Raw genomic sequence first — 20,782 nt, forward strand, 5'->3', positions numbered from 1 at the left:
ATGCGCGAGTGCCTTCCCGCCCGACGGAGGAGAGCGTGGTCCCCAGTTAAGATAAGCCAGCTAAGAAGCCAACCTGGGGAGGTGGGTGGGACGTAAGAATATCTGCCTGCTGTCCCTGGATAACACCTGTTACGGTAAGTAACTGTGCTTTATCCCAGGACAAGCAGGCAGCATATTCTTAACGCATGGGTGACCTCCAAGCTAACAGAGAGGGAGGAGGGATGGTTGGCCATTAGGAAAATAAATTATGTAACACAGATTGGCCGAAGTGTCCATCCCGTCTGGAGAAGGTGTCCAGACAGTAGTGAGTAGTGAACGTGTGAACTGAGGACCAAGTGGCAGCCTTGCAGATTTCCTCGATGGGTGTGGAACGGAGGAAAGCCATAGAAGCAGCCATAGCTCGGACCCTGTGAGCCGTGACTGCACCATCCAGTGAGAGACCGGCCCGAGCATAACAGAACGCAATACAGGCAGCAAGCCAGTTGGAAAGCGTCCGTTTAGAGACAGGGCGACCTAGACGGTTAGGGTCGAAGGACAAAAAGAGCTGAGGGGACGAGCGGTGAGCCCTGGTACGGTTAAGGTAGTATGCAAGGGCACACTTACAGTCCAGCGTGTGCAACGCTGTTCCCCAGGATGAGAATGGGGCTTAGGGAAAAAGACAGGCAACACAATGGATTGGTTGAGGTGGAAGTCCGAGACCACTTTGGGAAGGAATTTAGGATGGGTACGCAGAACCACCTTGTCATGGTGAAAAACAGTGAAAGGTGGGTCGGCAACCAGTGCATGTAGCTCACTAACCCTCCTGGCAGAGGTGATGGCAATGAGGAAAAGCACCTTCCATGTCAGAAATTTGAGTGAAGCAGTGGCGAGAGGCTCAAACGGAGGTTTCATGAGGGCTGATAAAACCACATTCAGGTCCCAGACGACTGGAGGAGGTTTCAGAGGTGGTTTGACATTGAAGAGGCCTCTCATGAACCGGGAAACCAGGGGATGAGCCGTAAGCGGTTTTCCGAGGATAGGTTCATGAAACGCAGTGATGGCACTGAGGTGGACTCTGATTGAGGTGGACTTGAGGCCAGCATCGGATAGAGAGAGCAAATAGTCCAGTACAGTTTCCACCGCTAATGAGGTGGGATCGTGGTGATGCAGTAGACACCAAGAGGAGAACCTGGTCCACTTCTGATGGTAACATTGGAGGGTGGCCGGTTTCCTGAAGGCATCCAAAATGCGACGGACAGGCTGAGACAGATTCTCTAGGGAGGTCAGCCCGAGAGAAACCAAGCTGTCAGGTGGAGCGAGGACAGATTGGGATGTAGTAGAGACTGATGCTGCTGCGTAAGTAGAGTAGGAAACACAGGAAGAGGAATGGGCTCCGTGGAGCTGAGCTGGAGCAGGAGGGAGAACCAGTGTTGGCGAGGCCACCGAGGAGCGATGAGAATCATGGTGGCTCTGTCCCTGCGGAGCTTGAATAACATCCGCAACATCAGAGGCAGTGGAGGAAAGGCATAGAGGAACCGATCCGTCCAGTCGAGCAGGAATGCATCCGGGGCCAGACGATGAGGAGAGAAGAGTCTGGAACAGAACTGGGGCAGCTGATGGTTGTGAGGAGCTGCAAAGAGGTCCACCTGAGGGGTGCCCCAGAGAGCAAAGATGGAGTGGAGTGTGGGAGGATCCAGGGTCCACTCGTGAGGTTGAAGGATGCGGCTGAGATTGTCGGCCAGGGAGTTCTGTTCGCCCTGGATATAGACAGCCTTGAGGAAGAGACTGTGGGCTGTGGCCCAGGTCCAGATGCGGATGGCCTCCTGACAGAGGAAGGGAGATCCGGTGCCGCCTTGCTTGTTTATGTAGTACATGGCGACTTGGTTGTCTGTGAACAGGAGAAGAACCTGAGGGTAGAGAAGGTGCTGGAAGGCCTTGAGAGCATAGAACATGGCCCTGAGTTCCAGGAAATTGATGTGATGTTGACGCTCCTGAGGGGTCCAGAGTCCCTGGGTGCGAAGATCTCCCAGGTGAGCGCCCCATGCATAGGGGGAGGCATCTGTGGTTATGATCATGGAGTGAGGGGGTAGATGAAAGAGTAGACCCCTGGAAAGATTGGAGGAGTTCAACCACCATTGAAGAGATTGCTGAAGAGACGATGTCACAGAGATGGGATGAGAAAGAGGATCCGTGGTCTGTGACCATTGGTTGGCCAGAGTCCATTGAGGTGTCCTGAGGTGGAGTTGTGCCAGAGGAAGCACATGGACCGTCGAGGCCATGTGGCCCAGGAGGACCATCATTTGCCGAGCTGGAATGGAGCGACGAAGGAGCAGCCGACGGCAGAGGTGGAGCAGGGTCCGTTGGCGGTCTGAGGGGAGAAACGCCCTCATCAGAGTGGTGTCGAGGACGGCTCCAATAACCTGAAGTCGCTGTGTGGGAAGCAGATGCGACTTGGGGTAGTTGATCTCGAACCCCAGGAGGTGGAGGAAGGAGATGGTGTGCTGAGTGGCTTGTAGCACAAGAGGAGACATAGGTGCTTTCACTAACCAATCGTCCAAGTAGGGGAACACCTGGAGATTGTGGGACCTGAGAAAGGCCGCCACCACAATGAGGCACTTGGTGAACACCCTGGGTGATGATGCGAGGCCAAAGGGTAGCACTTTGTACTGATAGTGACGGTGCTGAACCTGAAATCGAAGGTAGCGACGTGAAGTCGGATGGATTGGAATGTGAGTGTAGGCCTCTTTGAGGTCTAGGGAGCATAGCCAGTCGTGTTGAGAGAGAAGAGGGTAAAGCGCGGCCAGGGAGAGCATTCTGAACTTTTCCTTGACCAGACACTTGTTGAGGTTCCTGAGATCGAGGATGGGACGGAGGTCTCCAGTCTTCTTGGGAACCAGGAAGTAGCGGGAGTAGAAGCCCTGACCCCTTTGGTCTGGAGGTACCTCTTCGATGGCATTGAGAAGAAGGAGGGATTGGACCTCCCGCAGGAGGAGGAGTGATTGGGAGGAGTGAGAAACAGACTTTGGGAGGATTGTCTGGTGGAAGAGTCTGGAAGTTGAGGGAGTAGCCATGGTGAATGATGTTGAGGACCCACAGGTCTGATGTGATGACTTCCCAACGGCTGAGAAAGAGTTGAAGGCATCCTCCGATCGGCTGAGGAAGAGGCAATGATGGTGGGAGGCTGGCTATGCCCTGGAGAAAAGAGTCAAAAGGGCTGAGATGGTTTTGACGGAGGGAGAGGCTTGGCAGGTTGGTGAGATTGTGAGCGCGCCTGAGTTTGGTGCTGTTTTCGAGGTCGGCGAGGCTGTTGTTGAGAGGTCTGGCCGAGAACCTGCGTTGGTAGGAAGACTGCTGTCTGTAGGGGCGAGCAGGTGGAGTCTTCTTCTTAGGTTTGATCAGGGTATCCCACCTGGTCTCGTGTGCCGAGAGTTTCTGGGTAGTTGAGTCCAGGGACTCCCCAAAGAGTTCATCACCAAGACAAGGTGCATTAGCCAGGCGGTCTTGGTGATTAATGTCGAGGTCAGAAACTCTCAGCCAGGCCAGGCGCCTCATGGCAACAGCCATGGCAGATGCTCGAGAGGTCAGCTCAAAAGAGTCATAAATGGAGCGCACCATGAATTTCCGGAGTTGGAATAAACTGGAAATTTGTTGTTGAAAAACCGGGACCTTACGCTCAGGGATGTACTTTTGTAAGGAGGAGAGTTGTTGCACCAAATGCTTCATGTAGAAGGAGAAGTGAAAGGTGTAATTATTAGCCCTGTTGGCAAGCATGAAATTCTGATAAAGGCACTTGCCAAATTTATCCATCGTTCTGCCCTCTCTGCCAGGAGGGGTGGAGGCATAAACACTGGAGCCCTGGGTCTTCTTTAAGGTGGACTCCACTAGAAAGGATTCATGGGGTAGTTGAGGTTTGTCGAACCCCGGGATAGGAATGACCCTGTATAAACTATCCAGTTTTTGAGGGGCTCCCGGTACCGTGAGAGGGTTTTCCCAATTTTTGTAAAAAGTTTCCTGTAAGATGTCGTGAACAGGTAACTTCAAAAATTCTTTGGGGGGTTGTTTGAAGTCCAAGGCGTCAAGGAAAGCCTGGGACTTCTTAGAGTCGGATTCCAACGGGATAGAAAGAACCACCGACATTTCCCTTAACAATTTTGTGAATGAGGACTGTTCAGGTTTGGAACTGCTATCGACCATCGAGGGTTCCTCGTCCGTTGATGAAGCCTCATCATCGGTACCGGGTGGGGATTCTTCCCATAAGTCCGGGTCCCTGACGTCGGTGTGCGCAGGACGGGACGGTGGTGTGGATGGCTCAGTGTGACGAGTCTTAGAGAGAGATTTGCCAGAGCACATCGAGACGGTACCGGGGGAGGAAGACCGGTGTCGATCCCGGTCTCGGGGGGACTGGTGTCGGTCTCGATGTCGGGGAGGGTCGGCGTCAGAGCGTGGTTGCACGGGAGGATTGAGTGGTTCAGCCGCGAGTACCGGCATGGACGTGTTCAACGGTACCGATGGTGTCGACACCGGTGGTATGGTGTGAGGCTCGGGCCGGTCCGGTACCGGAAGGAACGGGGCCAACATTGCTGGCAACAAGTGTTGGAGTTGTTGCTGTAGTTGCTCCTGCAATTGGCTTTGGAGTATGGCCGCAATGCGGTCGTCCAGAGGAGGCACCGGTACCGCTTTTTTCTTTTTCGGTACCATAGGTGCCGCTCCATGCCCCGGCGATGAGGAGGCCTATGACGAGGCACTCACCGAAATCGGGGCGGAGCGTTTGCGGGGTCGGCGTGATGCCTGGAGGACCGGCGTCACCGCTGTGGCAGGAGGGCGCTCAAGAGAAGTGGAAGGCTTCTTAGCCGGCTTACCTGGTGCCAGCGACCCCGAGGAAGGATCAGGCGTCGTCGAAGTAGTCGGTGCCGACTTTTGCGGTGCCGTTGACGGCGCGGCCGATTCCATGGCAGATCCGGTACCGAAAAGGATATTCTGTTGGATCTGTCTATTTTTTAATGTACGTTTTTTAAGAGTAGCACAGCGGGTGCAGGTGTCAGCCCGATGCTCTGGACCCAGGCACTGTAGGCACCAATTGTGCGGGTCAGTGAGAGAGATCGGGCGTGCACACCGCTGGCACTTCTTAAAGCCCGGCTGAGGGGGCATGAAGGGAAACACGGCCTCCGCAAAATCAAAACCGGAGGCCTGTATGGTGGCAACAGGCCCCGCCGGGGCCGGCCTGAAAAATAAAGAAAAAAGAAAAAGCAAAGTTTTTTTTTTTTTTTAGAATGGAAAAGAAACCCGAAGGGAAAGGAACAAAAAGGAAGACAATTTCGCGAGCAGGAAGGCAAAAATCAGATTTTTCAACAGCCGTTGAAAACACATGCGTCTTCTTCGCTCCGCAGAAACGAAGAAACTGGGAACCACGCTCTCCTCCGTCGGGCGGGAAGGCACTCGCGCATGCGCGGTGCGGCCAACTAGAACTTTCTAGTTAAAAGTGTCCGTACCGGGGCTCCGTCGGTGACGTCACCCATGCGTTAAGAATATGCTGCCTGCTTGTCCTGGGATAATATAACATATGTGGTTTCAAGTGAGAGAGGCTGTCATATGATACGGTATTTATAAAATTGATTCAAGTCAGCCATAAGACATTAACCTCCCCTCTTCTATTAAACTGCGTTAGCAGTTTGTAGTGCAGAGAGCCGCGCTGCTCCTGAGGCTCATAGGAACTCTGAGCGTCAGAAGCAGCGCAGGCCATTTAGCGTGGCGTACAGTGTTAAACTGCTATCACAGTTTCATAGAAGAGGGGGTAAAAATCTGTATATAGCTTTTCCCCAGGGTCAAGAATCACCATCAGTGAGGCTATAAATGAAATGAACTCGGAGTATCATGTTTTCAATCAAGGAGAACACCCTCATAGCAATACATTTTCCTCTCATATGGCGTATTGGGCACTGGTCTGTTCTTTTTTCTTTTTTTTTTGGGGGGGGGGATTGGATATTTGGCATGTAATATGTTTATCACAAATAAAGAAAATACAAAAGCAGAGGGAGAATGCTAGCTATGATGAAACAAGGTGGCCCAAAATTTAGACCTGGCACACCTCTACAAATGTATCAAATACTCACTCTTTGCTTCCATATTAATTCTGAGCTTACTATACAGTAAAATAGTAAATTATAGCAGATAAAGATGAAAATAATATATCCAAAGAGAGATTCATCCAATTTAGGCACACATCTAAATGCAAAAGAAAAATATAATGTTTTGCAGCAAAAATAACAATGGTTTCCAGATGTGGAAAAGACATAAAAACATAATGTAAACCAGTGGTGCATCTAGCCCAGTATCCTTTTTCCAACAGTGGGCAATCGAAGTAGATAGGAAGACATTTCTTCATTTGAAAACCCAGGGACTTGCAATATTAAATACTTTTTATCCAACTCCCCCCCCCCTTTTTTTCTTTCAGTTTCCCGGTAAGTCACCGATTATATTTCATAATTATGTTTTCTTTAGGGCTTAAAAGAAAATGGAGGCATCTTGCAGTAAAACACCAATGTGCACACAAATTGCATGCTAATAAATATCCTGGATTTCTCTCAGAGGGAGAGCATCTGGGAGCAAAGAGTGGGCTTAACAGTGCAAATCAGTTAGCGCAATCATATTGCCACATGCTGAATAGTGCAGAACTGGTGTGAGCCTTTATCGCCTACAAAATGGATGGCAATAAGGGCTCATGTGCTAATTTTTATTAATAACCAGATGCTAAAAGCAACTTTAGGAAATGGCCATTGTTCTGTTTTAAATGTATACTGATTAGAAGCTTGATAAGCGGAATATCAAATTTTAATAAAACTTGGAAAAAAAAAAAAAAAAAGATCAGCCATTTTCTAGCTGCAGAAAAAAAGAAACAAAAAAAACAAACAAATAACCTTGGTGTGCTGAAAAGACCTGCACAAGGGCATGCTAAGGCTACATTTTATTGCAGCTAAGTAAAAGGTCCCCTAAATGTACAGTTCTAGTTTTATTTGATCCAGCTTGGCTTGAAATTTCTTTTTTCTTTTAGCTGTCAAAAGTAACGCAGCAGATGAAAGGCCCTCCCAGGGCTGGCCGTGAACAGCCTGTTTACAACGCTGCCTCTGCTAACTGGCTGCTGCTGCTTCGAGTGAGGGAGGGAGGGAAAAAGGGGGTTGGTGGGTCAGAACTGCTGCTGCTTCGAGGAAAGGAGGGGGGAGGGTTAGTCAGGACTGCTGTGGCAGCTGCTTTGGGGTGGAAAAAGTGAGAGAGGGGGGGAATGGTGAGTCAGGACCACCACCGCCACTGCCACTGCTTTGTGTAAATGAGGGAGGGAGGATAGTGGCGGGTTAGGACCGCTGCTGCTTCAGGGGATGTAGGGAGGGACAGAAGAAGGGTTGTCTGGTCAGGAATGTTGCTGCTTCGGGGGCTAGAGGAGGATTTTCGGGTCAGGACCATTGCAGCTTCTGCTTCAGGGGCTGGAAGGAGGACTTTTTTTTTGCCGGTTGCTTGAGTACTAGATAATCGGGATTCTACTGTATTAATAATAATAATTTTATTCATATATACCACCAAACTGAAAAAGTTCTAGGCGGTTCACAACAAGGTGAACTAATACATGGGATACAGATAAAATACAAATTAGAATAATGGACTTGAAAACAGATAAAGACAGAAAGTATTTACAATATAATGCAGAAAATACCGGCATGGCAGGGAAAGAAGTAATACATAGAACAAGTAAAATAAATCAAGTTGAATATAAGGAGCTTGATTAAAAAAAATGAAGCAGAATGCATTAAGATACCAGCCTAACAAAGAGTTGAGTCTAACAATTTTCTAAAATCAAGATAGGAAGAGACCTCTAACATAATTTTTCCAAGCCATACATTCAATTTAGCGGCTTGAAATGAGAGGGTTCTCTCAAGAAACTTCTTATAATGACAGGATCTTATGTAGGGGCTATGGAAAGGAATGGAAAACAAAAATGAGAACATTTTAATGGGTTTTTTTTATCACTCCATGGCACAGTAGATAGATTATAAATAAAAACAATCTAAATACTGCATACAATTCTGGTTACTGCATCTGAAAAAATATAGCAGAATTAGAAAAAGTATGGAGAAGGGCCATGAAATTGATAAAGGGAATGGGAAGACGTACCTATAAGGAAAGGCTAATGTGGCTAGGGCTCTTTAGCTTGGAGAAGAGATAGCTCAGAGAAAATATGACAGGTCTATAATACTGAGTGGAGTGGAATAGGTAATCTCAGCATTGTGTGACTAATAATCTAGCCAATCATCCTGTCGCCTGAGAAACTTGATAGCCTGGACATTCTTTGTACAGCCAGCCAAGTACTGTTTAGCTAGACAGGCCCTACCATGGCACGACCTAACTTTCAGCAATGTACCGCACTGCTCTTACTCTACCTAATCAGTATCAGAATCTGCACAACCGACCCTCTTTACGCGAACCCTACCCAGTTCATTATACCACTTACCGCGCAACCAACCCCAAACACCCCACTTTCAGACACCATACCTTATATGATCATCCAGCTATAGGCCCACCCCTAAACCCTCTCCCTCCCCACCAGAGACCTACTAATCCTCGCACTAATAAACAACGATCTCTAAAAAATGTAGCCTATTCACATCACTTCCCCACTGACCACACCAACTACCAGAACCTACAAGGCTACTACCTGAACATAAGATCAATGAGGAACAAATCCTTACTGATCAAAGATTGGCTGAATGAATCTAACCCAGACCTTGTTCTACTCACAGAAACCTGGTTGTTATCAGAAAACGACATAATTATCAAAAACTACCTGCCCCCAGGCTACAAGATTCTATCCCTTGCCAGAACCTGGGGAAGGGGAGGAGGATTAGCAATAATATTTAGAGACCACCTAAATTGCACTGTTCTGAGCTCCAAATCCTCCCCTAACCTAGAATTACTATCGGTCTCACTAACTTCAAAGTCCCTAGCCTCTCCCCTGACCATCACTCTATTCTACGTCCCACCAAAAAAATGGAACCTAGCCAAAGAAGACTTCGCGGAATTCCTACTGACTAACTCATTAGCAAATCCTTACAACCTACTATGCCATTCAGCATATAACCAACAATTGGAAGAATTATAGTAACCTAAATTATACATTTTGGTGGAATACAATATGTCATATATTCAAAATGGAAAGAGCAATAGCAATACAAAGAGGGACATATACTAAATTTATAAAAATATGGGGGCCATTGACAAAATATTGTAATGAATGAATAGTAGGATTTCTCTTCTTCTTTTCAATATCTTCTTTGTGACACACATGGAGGGGGGGTAGTGAAAATAATTTTTACACAATATGCTATAATATGATATAAAATATGTAATGAATGATTGGAAAGTACTTGAAGGGTGGGGGGAGGGAGAGGGGATAAAAATATGTTTAGAATATTATGTATTAGATATACATAGTAACATAGTAGATGACGGCAGATAAAGACCCGAATGGTCCATCGAGTCTGCCCAACCTGATTCAATTTAAAAATTTTTTTTTTTTTTTTTTTTTTTCTTCTTAGCTATTTCTGGGCGAGAATCCAAAGCTTTACCCGGTACTGTGCTTGGGTTCCAACTGCCGAAATCTCTGTTAAGACTTACTCCAGCCCATCTACACCCTCCCAGCCATTGAAGCCCTCCCCTGCCCATCCTCCTCCAAACGGCCATACACAGACACAGACCGTACAAGTCTGCCCAGTAACTGGCCTAGTTCAATCTTTAATATTATTTTCTGATTCTAAATCTTCTGTGTTCATCCCACGCTTCTTTGAACTCAGTCACAGTTTTACTCTCCACCACCTCTCCCGGGAGCGCATTCCAGGCATCCACCACCCTCTCCGTAAAGTAGAATTTCCTAACATTGCCCCTGAATCTACCACCCCTCAACCTCAAATTATGTCCTCTGGTTTTACCATTTTCCTTTCTCTGGAAAAGATTTTGTTCTACGTTAATACCCTTTAAGTATTTGAACGTCTGAATCATATCTCCCCTGTCTCTCCTTTCCTCTAGGGTATACATATTCAGGGCTTCCAGTCTCTCCTCATATGTCTTCTGGTGCAAGCCTCCTATCATTTTCGTCGCCCTCCTCTGGACCGCCTCAAGTCTTCTTACGTCTTTCGCCAGATACGGTCTCCAAAACTGAACACAATACTCCAAGTGGGGCCTCACCAATGACCTGTACAGGGGCATCAACACCTTCTTTCTTCTACTGACTACGCCTCTCTTTATACAGCCCAGAATCCTTCTGGCAGCAGCCACTGCCTTGTCACACTGTTTTTTCGCCTTTAGATCTTCGGACACTATCACCCCGAGGTCCCTCTCCCCGTCCGTGCATATCAGCTTCTCTCCTCCCAGCATATACGGTTCCTTCCTATTATTAATCCCCAAATGCATTACTCTGCATTTCTTTGCATTGAATTTTAGTTGCCAGGCATTAGACCATTCCTCTAACTTTTGCAGATCCTTTTTCATATTTTCCACTCCCTCTTCGGTGTCTACTCTGTTACAAATCTTGGTATCATCTGCAAAAAGGCACACTTTTCCTTCTAACCCTTCAGCAATGTCACTTACATACATATTGAACAGGATTGGCCCCAGCACCGAACCCTGAGGGACTCCACTAGTCACCTTTCCTTCCTTCGAGCGACTTCCATTAACCACCACCCTCTGGCGTCTGTCCGACAGCCAGTTTCTGACCCAGTTCACCACTTTGGGTCCTAACTTTAGCCCTTCAAGTTTGTTCAACAGCCTCCTATGAGGAACTGTATCAAAGGCTTTGCTGAAATCCAAATAAATTACATCTAGCATATGTCCTCGATCCAGCTCTCTGGTCACCCAATCAAAAAATTCAATCAGGTTCGTTTGGCACGATTTACCTTTTGTAAAGCCATGTTGCCTCGGATCCTGTAACCCATTAGATTCAAGGAAATACACTATCCTTTCTTTCAGCAACACTTCCATTATTTTTCCAACAACTGAAGTGAGGCTCACCGGCCTGTAGTTTCCTGCTTCATCCCTGTGACCACTTTTATGAATAGGGACCACATCCGCTCTCCTCCAATCCCCAGGAATCACTCCCGTCTCCAGAGATTTGTTGAACAAGTATTTAATAGGACTCGCCAGAACCTCTCTGAGTTCCCTTAGTATCCTGGGATGGATCCCGTCTGGTCCCATCGCTTTGTCCACCTTCAGTTTTTCAAGTTGCTCATAAACACCCTCCTCCGTGAACGGCGCAGAATCTACTCCATTTTCTCGTGTAACTTTGCCGGACAATCTCGGTCCTTCTCCAGGATTTTCTTCTGTGAACACAGAACAGAAGTATTTGTTTAGCACATTTGCTTTCTCCTCATCACTCTCCACATATTTGTTCCCAGCATCTTTTAGCCTAGCAATTCCATTTTTTATCTTCCTCCTTTCACTAATATATCTGAAAAAATTTTTATCTCCCTTTTTTACATTTTTAGCCATTTGTTCTTCCGCCTGTGCCTTCGCCAAACGTATCTCTCTCTTGGCTTCTTTCAGTTTCACCCTGTAGTCCTTTCTGCTCTCCTCTTCTTGGGTTTTTTTATATTTCATGAACGCCAACTCTTTCGCCTTTATTTTCTCAGCCACTAGGTTGGAGAACCATATCGGCTTCCTTTTTCTTTTGTTTTTATTGATTTTCTTCACATAAAGGTCCGTAGCCATTTTTATCGCTCCTTTCAGCTTAGACCACTGTCTTTCCACTTCTCTTATGTCCTCCCATCCTAACAGCTCTTTCTTCAGGTACTTTCCCATTGCATTAAAGTCCGTACGTTTGAAATCTAGGACTTTAAGTATCGTGCGGCCGCTCTCCACTTTAGCCGTTATATCAAACCAAACCGTTTGATGATCGCTACTACCCAGGTGAGCACCCACTCGAACATTAGAGATACTCTCTCCATTTGTGAGGACCAGATCCAATAACGCTTTTTCCCTTGTGGGTTCCGTCACCATTTGTCTGAGCAGAGCCTCTTGAAAGGCATCCACAATCTCCCTACTTCTTTCCGATTCCGCAGACGGAACATTCCAGTCCGCATCCGGCAGGTTGAAATCTCCCAACAGCAGAACCTCCTCTTTCCTTCCAAACTTTTGGATATCCACAATCAGATCCTTATCAATTTGCTGCGATTGAGTCGGAGGTCTGTAGACTACACCCACGTAGATAGAAGTTCCATCTTCTCTTTTCAGAGCAATCCATATCGCTTCTTCCTCTCCCCAGGTCCCTTGCATTTCGGTCGCTTGGATATTGATCTTTACATAGAGAGCTACTCCTCCACCTTTATGACCATCTCTGTCCTTCCTAAAAAGATTATATCCCGGTATGTTTGCATCCCATCCATGTGATTCACATATAAAAGTGATATTGTGTATTCATTAATTGTAATTCAATATTTTGTACACTTCATGTAAAATTTGAAAATGAATAAAAATTATTACAAATAAAAAAAAAATACAACCTACTATGTGGTGACATCAACATTCACTTAGAGCTAACAGACCAACCAGAAACATCTGACTTTTTGTCACTCATCTCCCAACTCGGATACTTCATACCCGCTCCGGTCAGAACTCACCTAAGAGGCCATCAGCTGGACCTGGTGACATTCTCCACCAATACGCCAACCCACCCCAAATTCTATTGGAAACAGGATACCTGGACAGACTCCCTATGGTCCGATCACAGACTTTGTAACTTCGCCATTGATTACCAACAACCCTCTTACAAAAATAACAAAACAAGAACCAAAAAAACTCACACTACTAGAGGGAAGATCGACCCTGAAGAATTCTGGCCCCACTATGAGACTATCAAAAACCAAAACGAAGAAACAGAACTATTCATGACCTCCTGGATCAAAGACAGCACTAATATCCTGGATGAAATAGCCCCCTTAAAATCCCGCAGAATCAGATCTTCAAACCTAGAAGGCTGGTTCGACGCAGAGTTGCTACTAATAAAAAAGGACCTGAGAAAATCAGAAAGACTATGGATTAAGTCCAGTACCCAGGAGCACAGAGTTGCCTGGAGACTAAAACTCAAAAACTATAAAAACCTCACCAAGGAGAAACGAAAAGACTTCTATGCCCACAAAATTGGTAACATCTCCACCAACAGTAAAAACCTTTTTAAACTGGTCAACGACCTCTACAACCTCGAGACGCTAATCGACAACCATGAAGAACCCACTTTATCCTCCGACACCCTAGCAGATTTCTTTAATTCCAAAGTACAAAATCTAAGATCTTCGATAACATCCTCAACCAATCCCCACGGAAACTTTCCTATACTCGTAGACTCCGACACATCTAAACCCGATTCTGGATCCAGAATGAACCTGAGCTGGAACCACTTTACTACCATCGACTGGCAAACCTTCAATAAATATTACAATAAATATACCAAAGCCTTCTGCAGACTGGACACCTGCCCCCCAAACATCATGAAAACCGCACCAACTCGTTTCAAAGCCAATATGTTGGCATGGATAAACAGTTCACTATCCACAGGAAATTTCCCAGCAGAACAAGGCCATATAATAATAACCCCTATTACAAAAAACACAAAAGAGCCACTCAACACCCCGTATAACTACAGACCGATCGCGAGCATCCCGCTGTTCACCAAAATAGCAGAAGGGCTAGTAAATGCCGAAATCACCACATACCTAGAAAAATTCAGTATCTTAAACGACAACCAATCAGGCTTCCGCAAGGACCACAGCACCGAGACCATCATTGCCGCTCTACTCGACCACCTTCATTCACTTTTCAGCCAGGGCACTAGCGCCTTGATAGTACAACTTGATCTTAGCAGTGCATTCGACCTCGTCGACCACTCCATCCTCCTAGACTGCCTTGCCTACATCGGCATCTCTGGCCAAGTCCTCAATTGGTTCCGCGGATTTCTAAAAAATAGATCATACAGGGTATTCAAGAATGACTCCCTCTCATACAGCTGGGATAATGCCTGGGTGGTCCCACAGGGCTCCCCCCTCTCCCCCACCCTGTTTAACATCTACCTCGCCTCCCTGGGAAACCTCCTGCAAAACTTCAAGCTCAAATTCTTCATCTACGCAGATGACATTACAATAGTCATCCTACTAACCAGCTTCACTCCAGAGTTGCTCACCTCTCTTTCAAGCTCACTTACTCAGATAGAACTCTGGATGTTATCCCACAAACTAAAATTAAATCCTGACAAAACCAAATTCTTCCTAGCTACCCCCAACGACAAAATCAAAGACACCACAATCCAAGTGAAAGGTATGGCCTTCCCCCTCGAACAAACCTTAAAAGTATTGGGAGTCACCCTAGACAAACATCTATCCCTGGAAAAACATACTGATATTACGGTCAGGAAATGCATTTCAGTTCTTTGGAAACTACGCACCATAAAAAAATACTTCGACGACACCTCATTCCGCCTGTTGACACAATCCTCCATTCTCAGCATCCTAGACTACTGCAACATCATTTATCTGGCCTCTACGAAGAAAACCATCAGGAGACTGAAACTTATCCAGAACACCGCCGTTCGCCTTATATTTGGCTTAAACAAATGGGAACACATCACCCCTTTTTACCACAAACTACATTGGCTACCCCTTGAATCTAGAATCCTATTCAAGTTCGCATGCTTCTGCTACAAAACTGTCTTTGGGCTATCTCCGAGCTACCACACCCCTCATTTCAACCTGAACTGCAACAAAAAGAACTCCCGCAGAATCAATCTTTTCGCCTTCCCCTTCCTAAAACTATGCCACCTCAAAAGGTTCTTCAACAAAACCTTCGCCTCCCAGGCAGCCAAACAGAACCTTTGGCTAGCCCAAATTCTGCTCAAGGCCCACACCTACCTTGATTTCCGAAAAATATCAAAACTCATTTATTCCACGCTCAATATCCCTAATCCCCTCTCTTCCATTTCCCTCTCCCCCCCCCCATCAAACGACCCAACTCTCCTGGTCCCCTCCCCCCCTCTTTTTGATCTCCCCCATCTCACTAACTCCAAGGACCTACTCATTATGATCAATTGTAACTATGATCAATTGTAATTTCTTGTTAATTTTTGTTCCAATATCTTCATTACTTGTAAATATAGTTTATTGTAATTTCTTATTAAGTTTTGTTTAATTGATGTGAACCGCCTAGAACTCCCTGGGTATGGCGGTATACAAAAATAAAATTATTATTATTATTATTATCTGAATTGTTTGTTTACTCTTTCAAAAATTCTAGGACTAGAGGCATGCAAATAGGCTATTAAGAAGTAGATTTAAAACAAACCAGAGAAAATAATTCTTCACTCAACAAGTAATTGAACTCTGGAATTTGTTGACAGAGAACATGGTGAAAAAGCTGCTTAGAAAGGTTTTTAAAAAATTGGATAATTTCATGAAAGAAATGTCCTTAAGCCATTCTTAAGATGGACATGGGAAAATCCAACTATTTCTAGGATAAACAGCATAAAATATGTTTTGCTTTTTGGGGATTTCGTCAGATACTTGTGACCTGGATAGGATACTGGGCTTGCTAGATCTTCGGTCTGTACCAGTATGGCATATCTTATGTCCTTACATACATACACACACATGTGCAATACTGGGAATAGATTAGAGTGCCTATTTTTAGCAAGCAAAATAGGTTGTGTGCGGTGCAATGGTTAGAGCCTCAGCCTGAGCACCCTGAGGATGTGGGTTCAAATCCCATGCTGCTCCTTGTGACCCTGGGCAAGTCACTTAATCCACCATTGCTCCAGGCATATTGGATAATGTCCCACTGGGACAGATAGGGAAAAATGCTTAAGTGCCTGAATTTTAAAAAAACCACTTAAGCCATAAGTGGTATATATATAAATAAAGGCATGATTTTGGACATTTGTATTGGCATGATTATAAAATTATACCTCACGTATTCTCTTTCTAGCCTAAAAAAAATAGCCTGAAGCCTAGCTAAGCTGTCCTATCAACTTGAACATTCTTTCCTTATTAAGCATACACAAAATTCAGAAAGTATTTTCTCCTAAAGTAAAAAAAAAAAAAAAAAGTGTTCTCTCCTGTCATCCCCCCTCCCCAATACTAATCTCAGTAAATAAGCCAAATCAAGTGTTAAGGGCAATTTTACAGACCTTTACGAAACTCAGCAGACATTCTCAAGGCACTTGCTCTGGTTGACCTTTTGCTGCTGTAACAAATCAGATTCTTTTCTATGTGTGCTCGCTCTTTCCGGTTCAGAAATAATAAGACCCTAGCAAAATAAATCATAACACTAAATTAACAGAACACATTTAGGCACAATGTTTTGCTAAGATAAACAGAAGTCTACTCTATCCCATACTGTCAGACAGCAGAAAAGTCAATTAACTGTGGGATTTGTTCATGATTAATGAAGGTGGGCAAACCTCAATTTCAGGGGCCTAAATTGAGTCTCTCTCAAAATTTATTCTAGTTTTTGTCCCAATTATGTAAAGCAAAATTCTGCATTTATTAACGCTCCATGGGCAAGCACAGATATTTTCTTGATACTTCACCCCTGCTTCTTAGACAAGAGCCAATATGAAGGCTTTATGTCTAGGGCCTGAACCTCTGAAAACATGTGGACCCAACAAGGTCCATATTTCGACTCTAGTCTTCTTCAGGGTCCCTATTGGTCCTAAATGCAGGCTTGTGGATTAAATAATAAACTTTTTGCTTTATCTTTATCATCATCTTCCACCAGTCCATCAAAAATACTAATATCATCTCTGTCTACAATGGAGCTCATTTTATGCCTGCTTATGGTAAAGAACAGAAGATACCACACCTTAGTTTTGTGGTAGACATTTGTACACCAGTCACGGTCTCCACCACCTCCCGAGCACATAAGACCAAGCATTGGCGGTGCGGCTGCACTGTGGTCTTATGCGCTCGGGAGGCGGTGGAGACTGCGACTGGTGTACAAATGTCTACCACAACACTAAAGTGTGGCATCTTCTGTTCTTTACCATAAGCAGGCATAAAATGAGCTCCATTGCAGACAGAGATGATATTAGTATTTCTGATGGACTGATGGAAGATGATAAAGATAAAGCTAAAAGTTTATTATTTAATCCACAAGTCTGCATTTAGGACCAATAGGGACCCCTGAAGAAGACTATAGTGTCGAAACATGGACTGTGTTGGGTCCACATGTTTTCAGAGGTTTAGGCCCTAGACATTTTTATGTGGATTATCTATTTGCTTTAATAAAGTCTTCATCTTGGACATCAACTCTCCACAATTCTTTTGTTTTATTGGTCGTGTTCCCTTTGTGGAGGGATAAGGGTCAATTTTCTTGTTGCTCTTAGACAAGAGCCCACATCTACTTCTCATTTGCATCATTCTTAGTGCCATTTCATTCTCTACTTTTCTTCTTTTCAGCTTCTCCCCAGGTAATTTTCCTTTTATTTTTGCACAGCTGCTGTGTGTGTGTTGTGTGAACAAACAACACAAGCACAATAGCTGAGCCCATTAAAATAAGCCCTAAAAAGGATTTTTGGGGTTTTATTTTAATGGGCTCGGTTGTTGTGTGTGTGTGTGTGTGTGTTGTGTACTCACACAACACATGCACAGTAGCTCCAGAACTGCCGGAAAATTTCTGCACTAATTATTCGGTGCTGAGGGGGGCATTCCCATTTGTACATCACAAAAAGAGTTAATTAGAATACTAATGAGCTCCTTGTAATGCATTTGCATAGGGTTCTTAATGGCTTCTATGACTATCAGTAGCAGCCATGGAGAACCCTTTTGTGCATCGGGAGGACAGCTTTCCTTGCTAGTAAGAGTGCTTTAACGACTCTTGCTGCCAAGGAAAGCTTTCGAGCATCGGGGCCTCAGCTTGTTTACCAGCCCATTCCTGAAACTTATTAATGTCACTCTTATCTCCTGTATCACTTACAGTCCCACCTTCTCATCTTTGTAGCCAACTTTCAGGCTCTCTTGCAATCACAGCTGAAAAACCAAATTAAAATCTTTGTACAGCCCCTCATTTGGTGTGGCATTCAATGTCTTTCAACCTTTTTTCTAGCAATTATTGTATTAGCTGGTTATGTTCCTCATTGTGGTCACAAAGCTAAATGGTGCACAGTAGCAATTTTAATGGAATTCATTTAGTTCTCAACATCAATAGTCATTTTTTTTTGTTTTTCAAATCTTTTCTTACTCCATAACATGAACTCATACCTGATTAATAGGCTATATGCTGCTATGGGCTTTTGTTTTCATATATTTGGCTCGCTATCTGATGTTGGCAAAGCACTTTGCAATTGCTTATTTTCGATTTCTTGAACTGAATGGTTTTAAAATGCAAATTTCTTTTTAAACAAAGAGGGGACCCATGCCAATTGTTAAAGGAATAAAACTCAACCTTAATGGCAATAAGCAGAGTCCTTGTTGAGCTTATCAAAGAGTGTGCGTGTTTAAAAGGAGACATTCATGAATTGCACTGGCTCTGTATCAGTATCACTCTTTTACGTCAGCACCCACCTATTGGCTACCGAATACAAAAGCATCAGAAGCTGCTCAGCATGTTCTACTTCTGTGTCGAAGCTCATCGAATTTCTCATAATATCCAAGAGCTGAATGTTCCACCGGGGATCCAATGGGATTACATGCTCGTCTGAGGGACAAAGATCAAAAATAAGAAAACTCAGATGTATGACATAAGAAACAATCCTGATAATACATAAACAGATTTAATCTTAAGTGCCACTTAAAACTTCAAAATTAAAATCCCTATTTGTTTATCTTCAAACAATTTAAATTGGTAATTTAAATTAGCCAGTTCAAATATGGCTCCACTCTCAGGTTCATAATCTGTTTCAAAAAATGCTTTTTCAGTCTTTGAATGTTGAGAAGGGTTCGTCATTTATTCTAACAACAGCACTTTGCCACATTGGTACAAGCTACTATATTGGTTTAGTTAGATTACTGTAACTCTCTGTACATTTGCTTAAGTAAGGGTAATCTAAAAAGATTGCAGCTTATTCAAAACATGGTGGCCAAACTGATCTTTGGCAAAAGGAATTTTGACCGTGTTTCCCCTCTGTTAAAAGCACTCCACTGGCTACCAGTACATTTTAGAATCAAATTTAAATGTGTTAGTATAATAATCAAAATTTTACATGGAATTTTTACACCATTAGTTCTTTCATTCAATTCTATGCGGGCTGCAAAACCAAGAGTTTCTCATATGTTTAAACTTCCATTCCCTTCTTTCAGGTACCAAACTTGTAGGCTGTATTTCACATATATATATTCGTGACTAATTGGAATGATCTTCCTTCTGAGATTAGGACACTTCTGTCCCTTCAAACCTTTAGAAAATCTTTAAAGACGTCTTTTTTTCAAAAGTCTTTGAATGACTATTGAAATTGTGACTATTGAAAATATGGTCTATTGAAATTATGGCCTGAGAAAATTAAAGAGTCATGGGTTAGGTGGCAAAGTTCAGTTGTGGATAAGGAATTGGTTATCGGATAGAAAAGAGAGGGTAGGTTAAATGGTCATTTTTCTCAATGGAGAAGAGTAAACTATAGTGTCGCAGGGGTCTGTACTGAGACTGGTGCTATTTAACTTATTTATAAATGATTTGGAAATTGGCATGACGAGTGAGATGATTAAATTTGCAGATGACACTAAACTGTTCAAAGTTGTTAAAACGCATGCGTTTTGTGAAAAATTGCAGGCGGACCTTAGGAAATTGATTGGATTATTGCAATTCTATCTACCTCAGCCTAACCAAGAAAAGCCTCCACAGACTTCAGCGGATTCAGAACGCCGCAGCTAAGCTTGTTTTTGCGAAAAGCAAATTTGATCACGTCTCACCACTCCTGTCTAAGCTCCATTGGCTCCCAGTAATCCCCAGGATCCACTTCAAATGTGCGTGTCTGGCCTACAAGATCCTACATGGCATCCTTCCTGCCGTTATCCCTCTATCCTGGAACTCCCCAACCCCTACTTCCTCCAGATCCTCCCAAATTTTTAAACTATCCTTCCCTTCCATAAAAGGTATTTCCCATGTAGGCAAACTTGGGTCATCCCTCCCCTTTAGAATCACTGAGATCTGGAATAACCTCACCTCCCCTCTCCGAACCTCAAGCTCCCTCCAACTCTTCCGCAAACACCTAAAAACCTGGCTATTCTCAAAACTGTAACACTTCCCCCCTCTTAGGCCTCTCACCTTCCCCCTTTACACCTAACTCTTTAATCTCTCCACTGTAGTTCCTCTCTCATCTTTCTTCCTGTAAACCGTGCCGAGCTCCGCATTCGTGGAGATGGTGCGGTATATAAACCCAAGGTTTAGTTTAGTTTAGAAATTGGAAGACAGGGTGTCCAAGTGGCAGATGAAATTTAATGTGGACAAATGCAAAGTGATGCACATTGGGAAGAATATCCTGAATCACAGTTACCGGAAGCTAGGGTCCACCTTGGGGGTTAGCGCCCAAGAAAAGGATCTGGGTATCATTGTAGACAATACGATGAAACCTTCCGTCCAATGTGCGGTGGCGGCGGCCAAAAAAGCAAACAGGATGCTGGGAATTATTAAAAAAAGGGATGGTTAACAAGACTAAGAATGTCATAATGCCCCTGTATAGCTCCATGGTGCAACCTCATTTGGAGTATTGAGTTCAATTCCGGTCTTATCTCAAGAAAGATAGAGTGGCTCTAGAAAAGGTTCAAAGAAGAGAAACCAAGATGGTAAAGGGGAT

The 20,782-nt window shown here is 44.4% G+C and overlaps 1 protein-coding gene across 2 annotated transcripts in view; it reads right to left on the bottom strand.

The window, feature by feature from the left end:
* Positions 1–20,782, bottom strand: part of MDN1 (midasin AAA ATPase 1) — a 943,760-nt gene that overhangs the window by 383,555 nt on the left and 539,423 nt on the right. For both annotated transcript variants that reach the window (XM_033936734.1, XM_033936735.1), the window contains exons 51-52: positions 18,558–18,690; positions 16,184–16,302 (exon numbers count right to left, since the gene is read on the bottom strand). In XM_033936734.1, the coding sequence (XP_033792625.1) occupies positions 16,184–16,302; positions 18,558–18,690 (252 nt within the window). The remainder of the gene's footprint in view (positions 1–16,183; positions 16,303–18,557; positions 18,691–20,782) is intronic.

Source organism: Geotrypetes seraphini, chromosome 3 (assembly GCF_902459505.1).
Source record: "Geotrypetes seraphini chromosome 3, aGeoSer1.1, whole genome shotgun sequence".
NCBI classification, from domain to species: domain Eukaryota; kingdom Metazoa; phylum Chordata; class Amphibia; order Gymnophiona; family Dermophiidae; genus Geotrypetes; species Geotrypetes seraphini.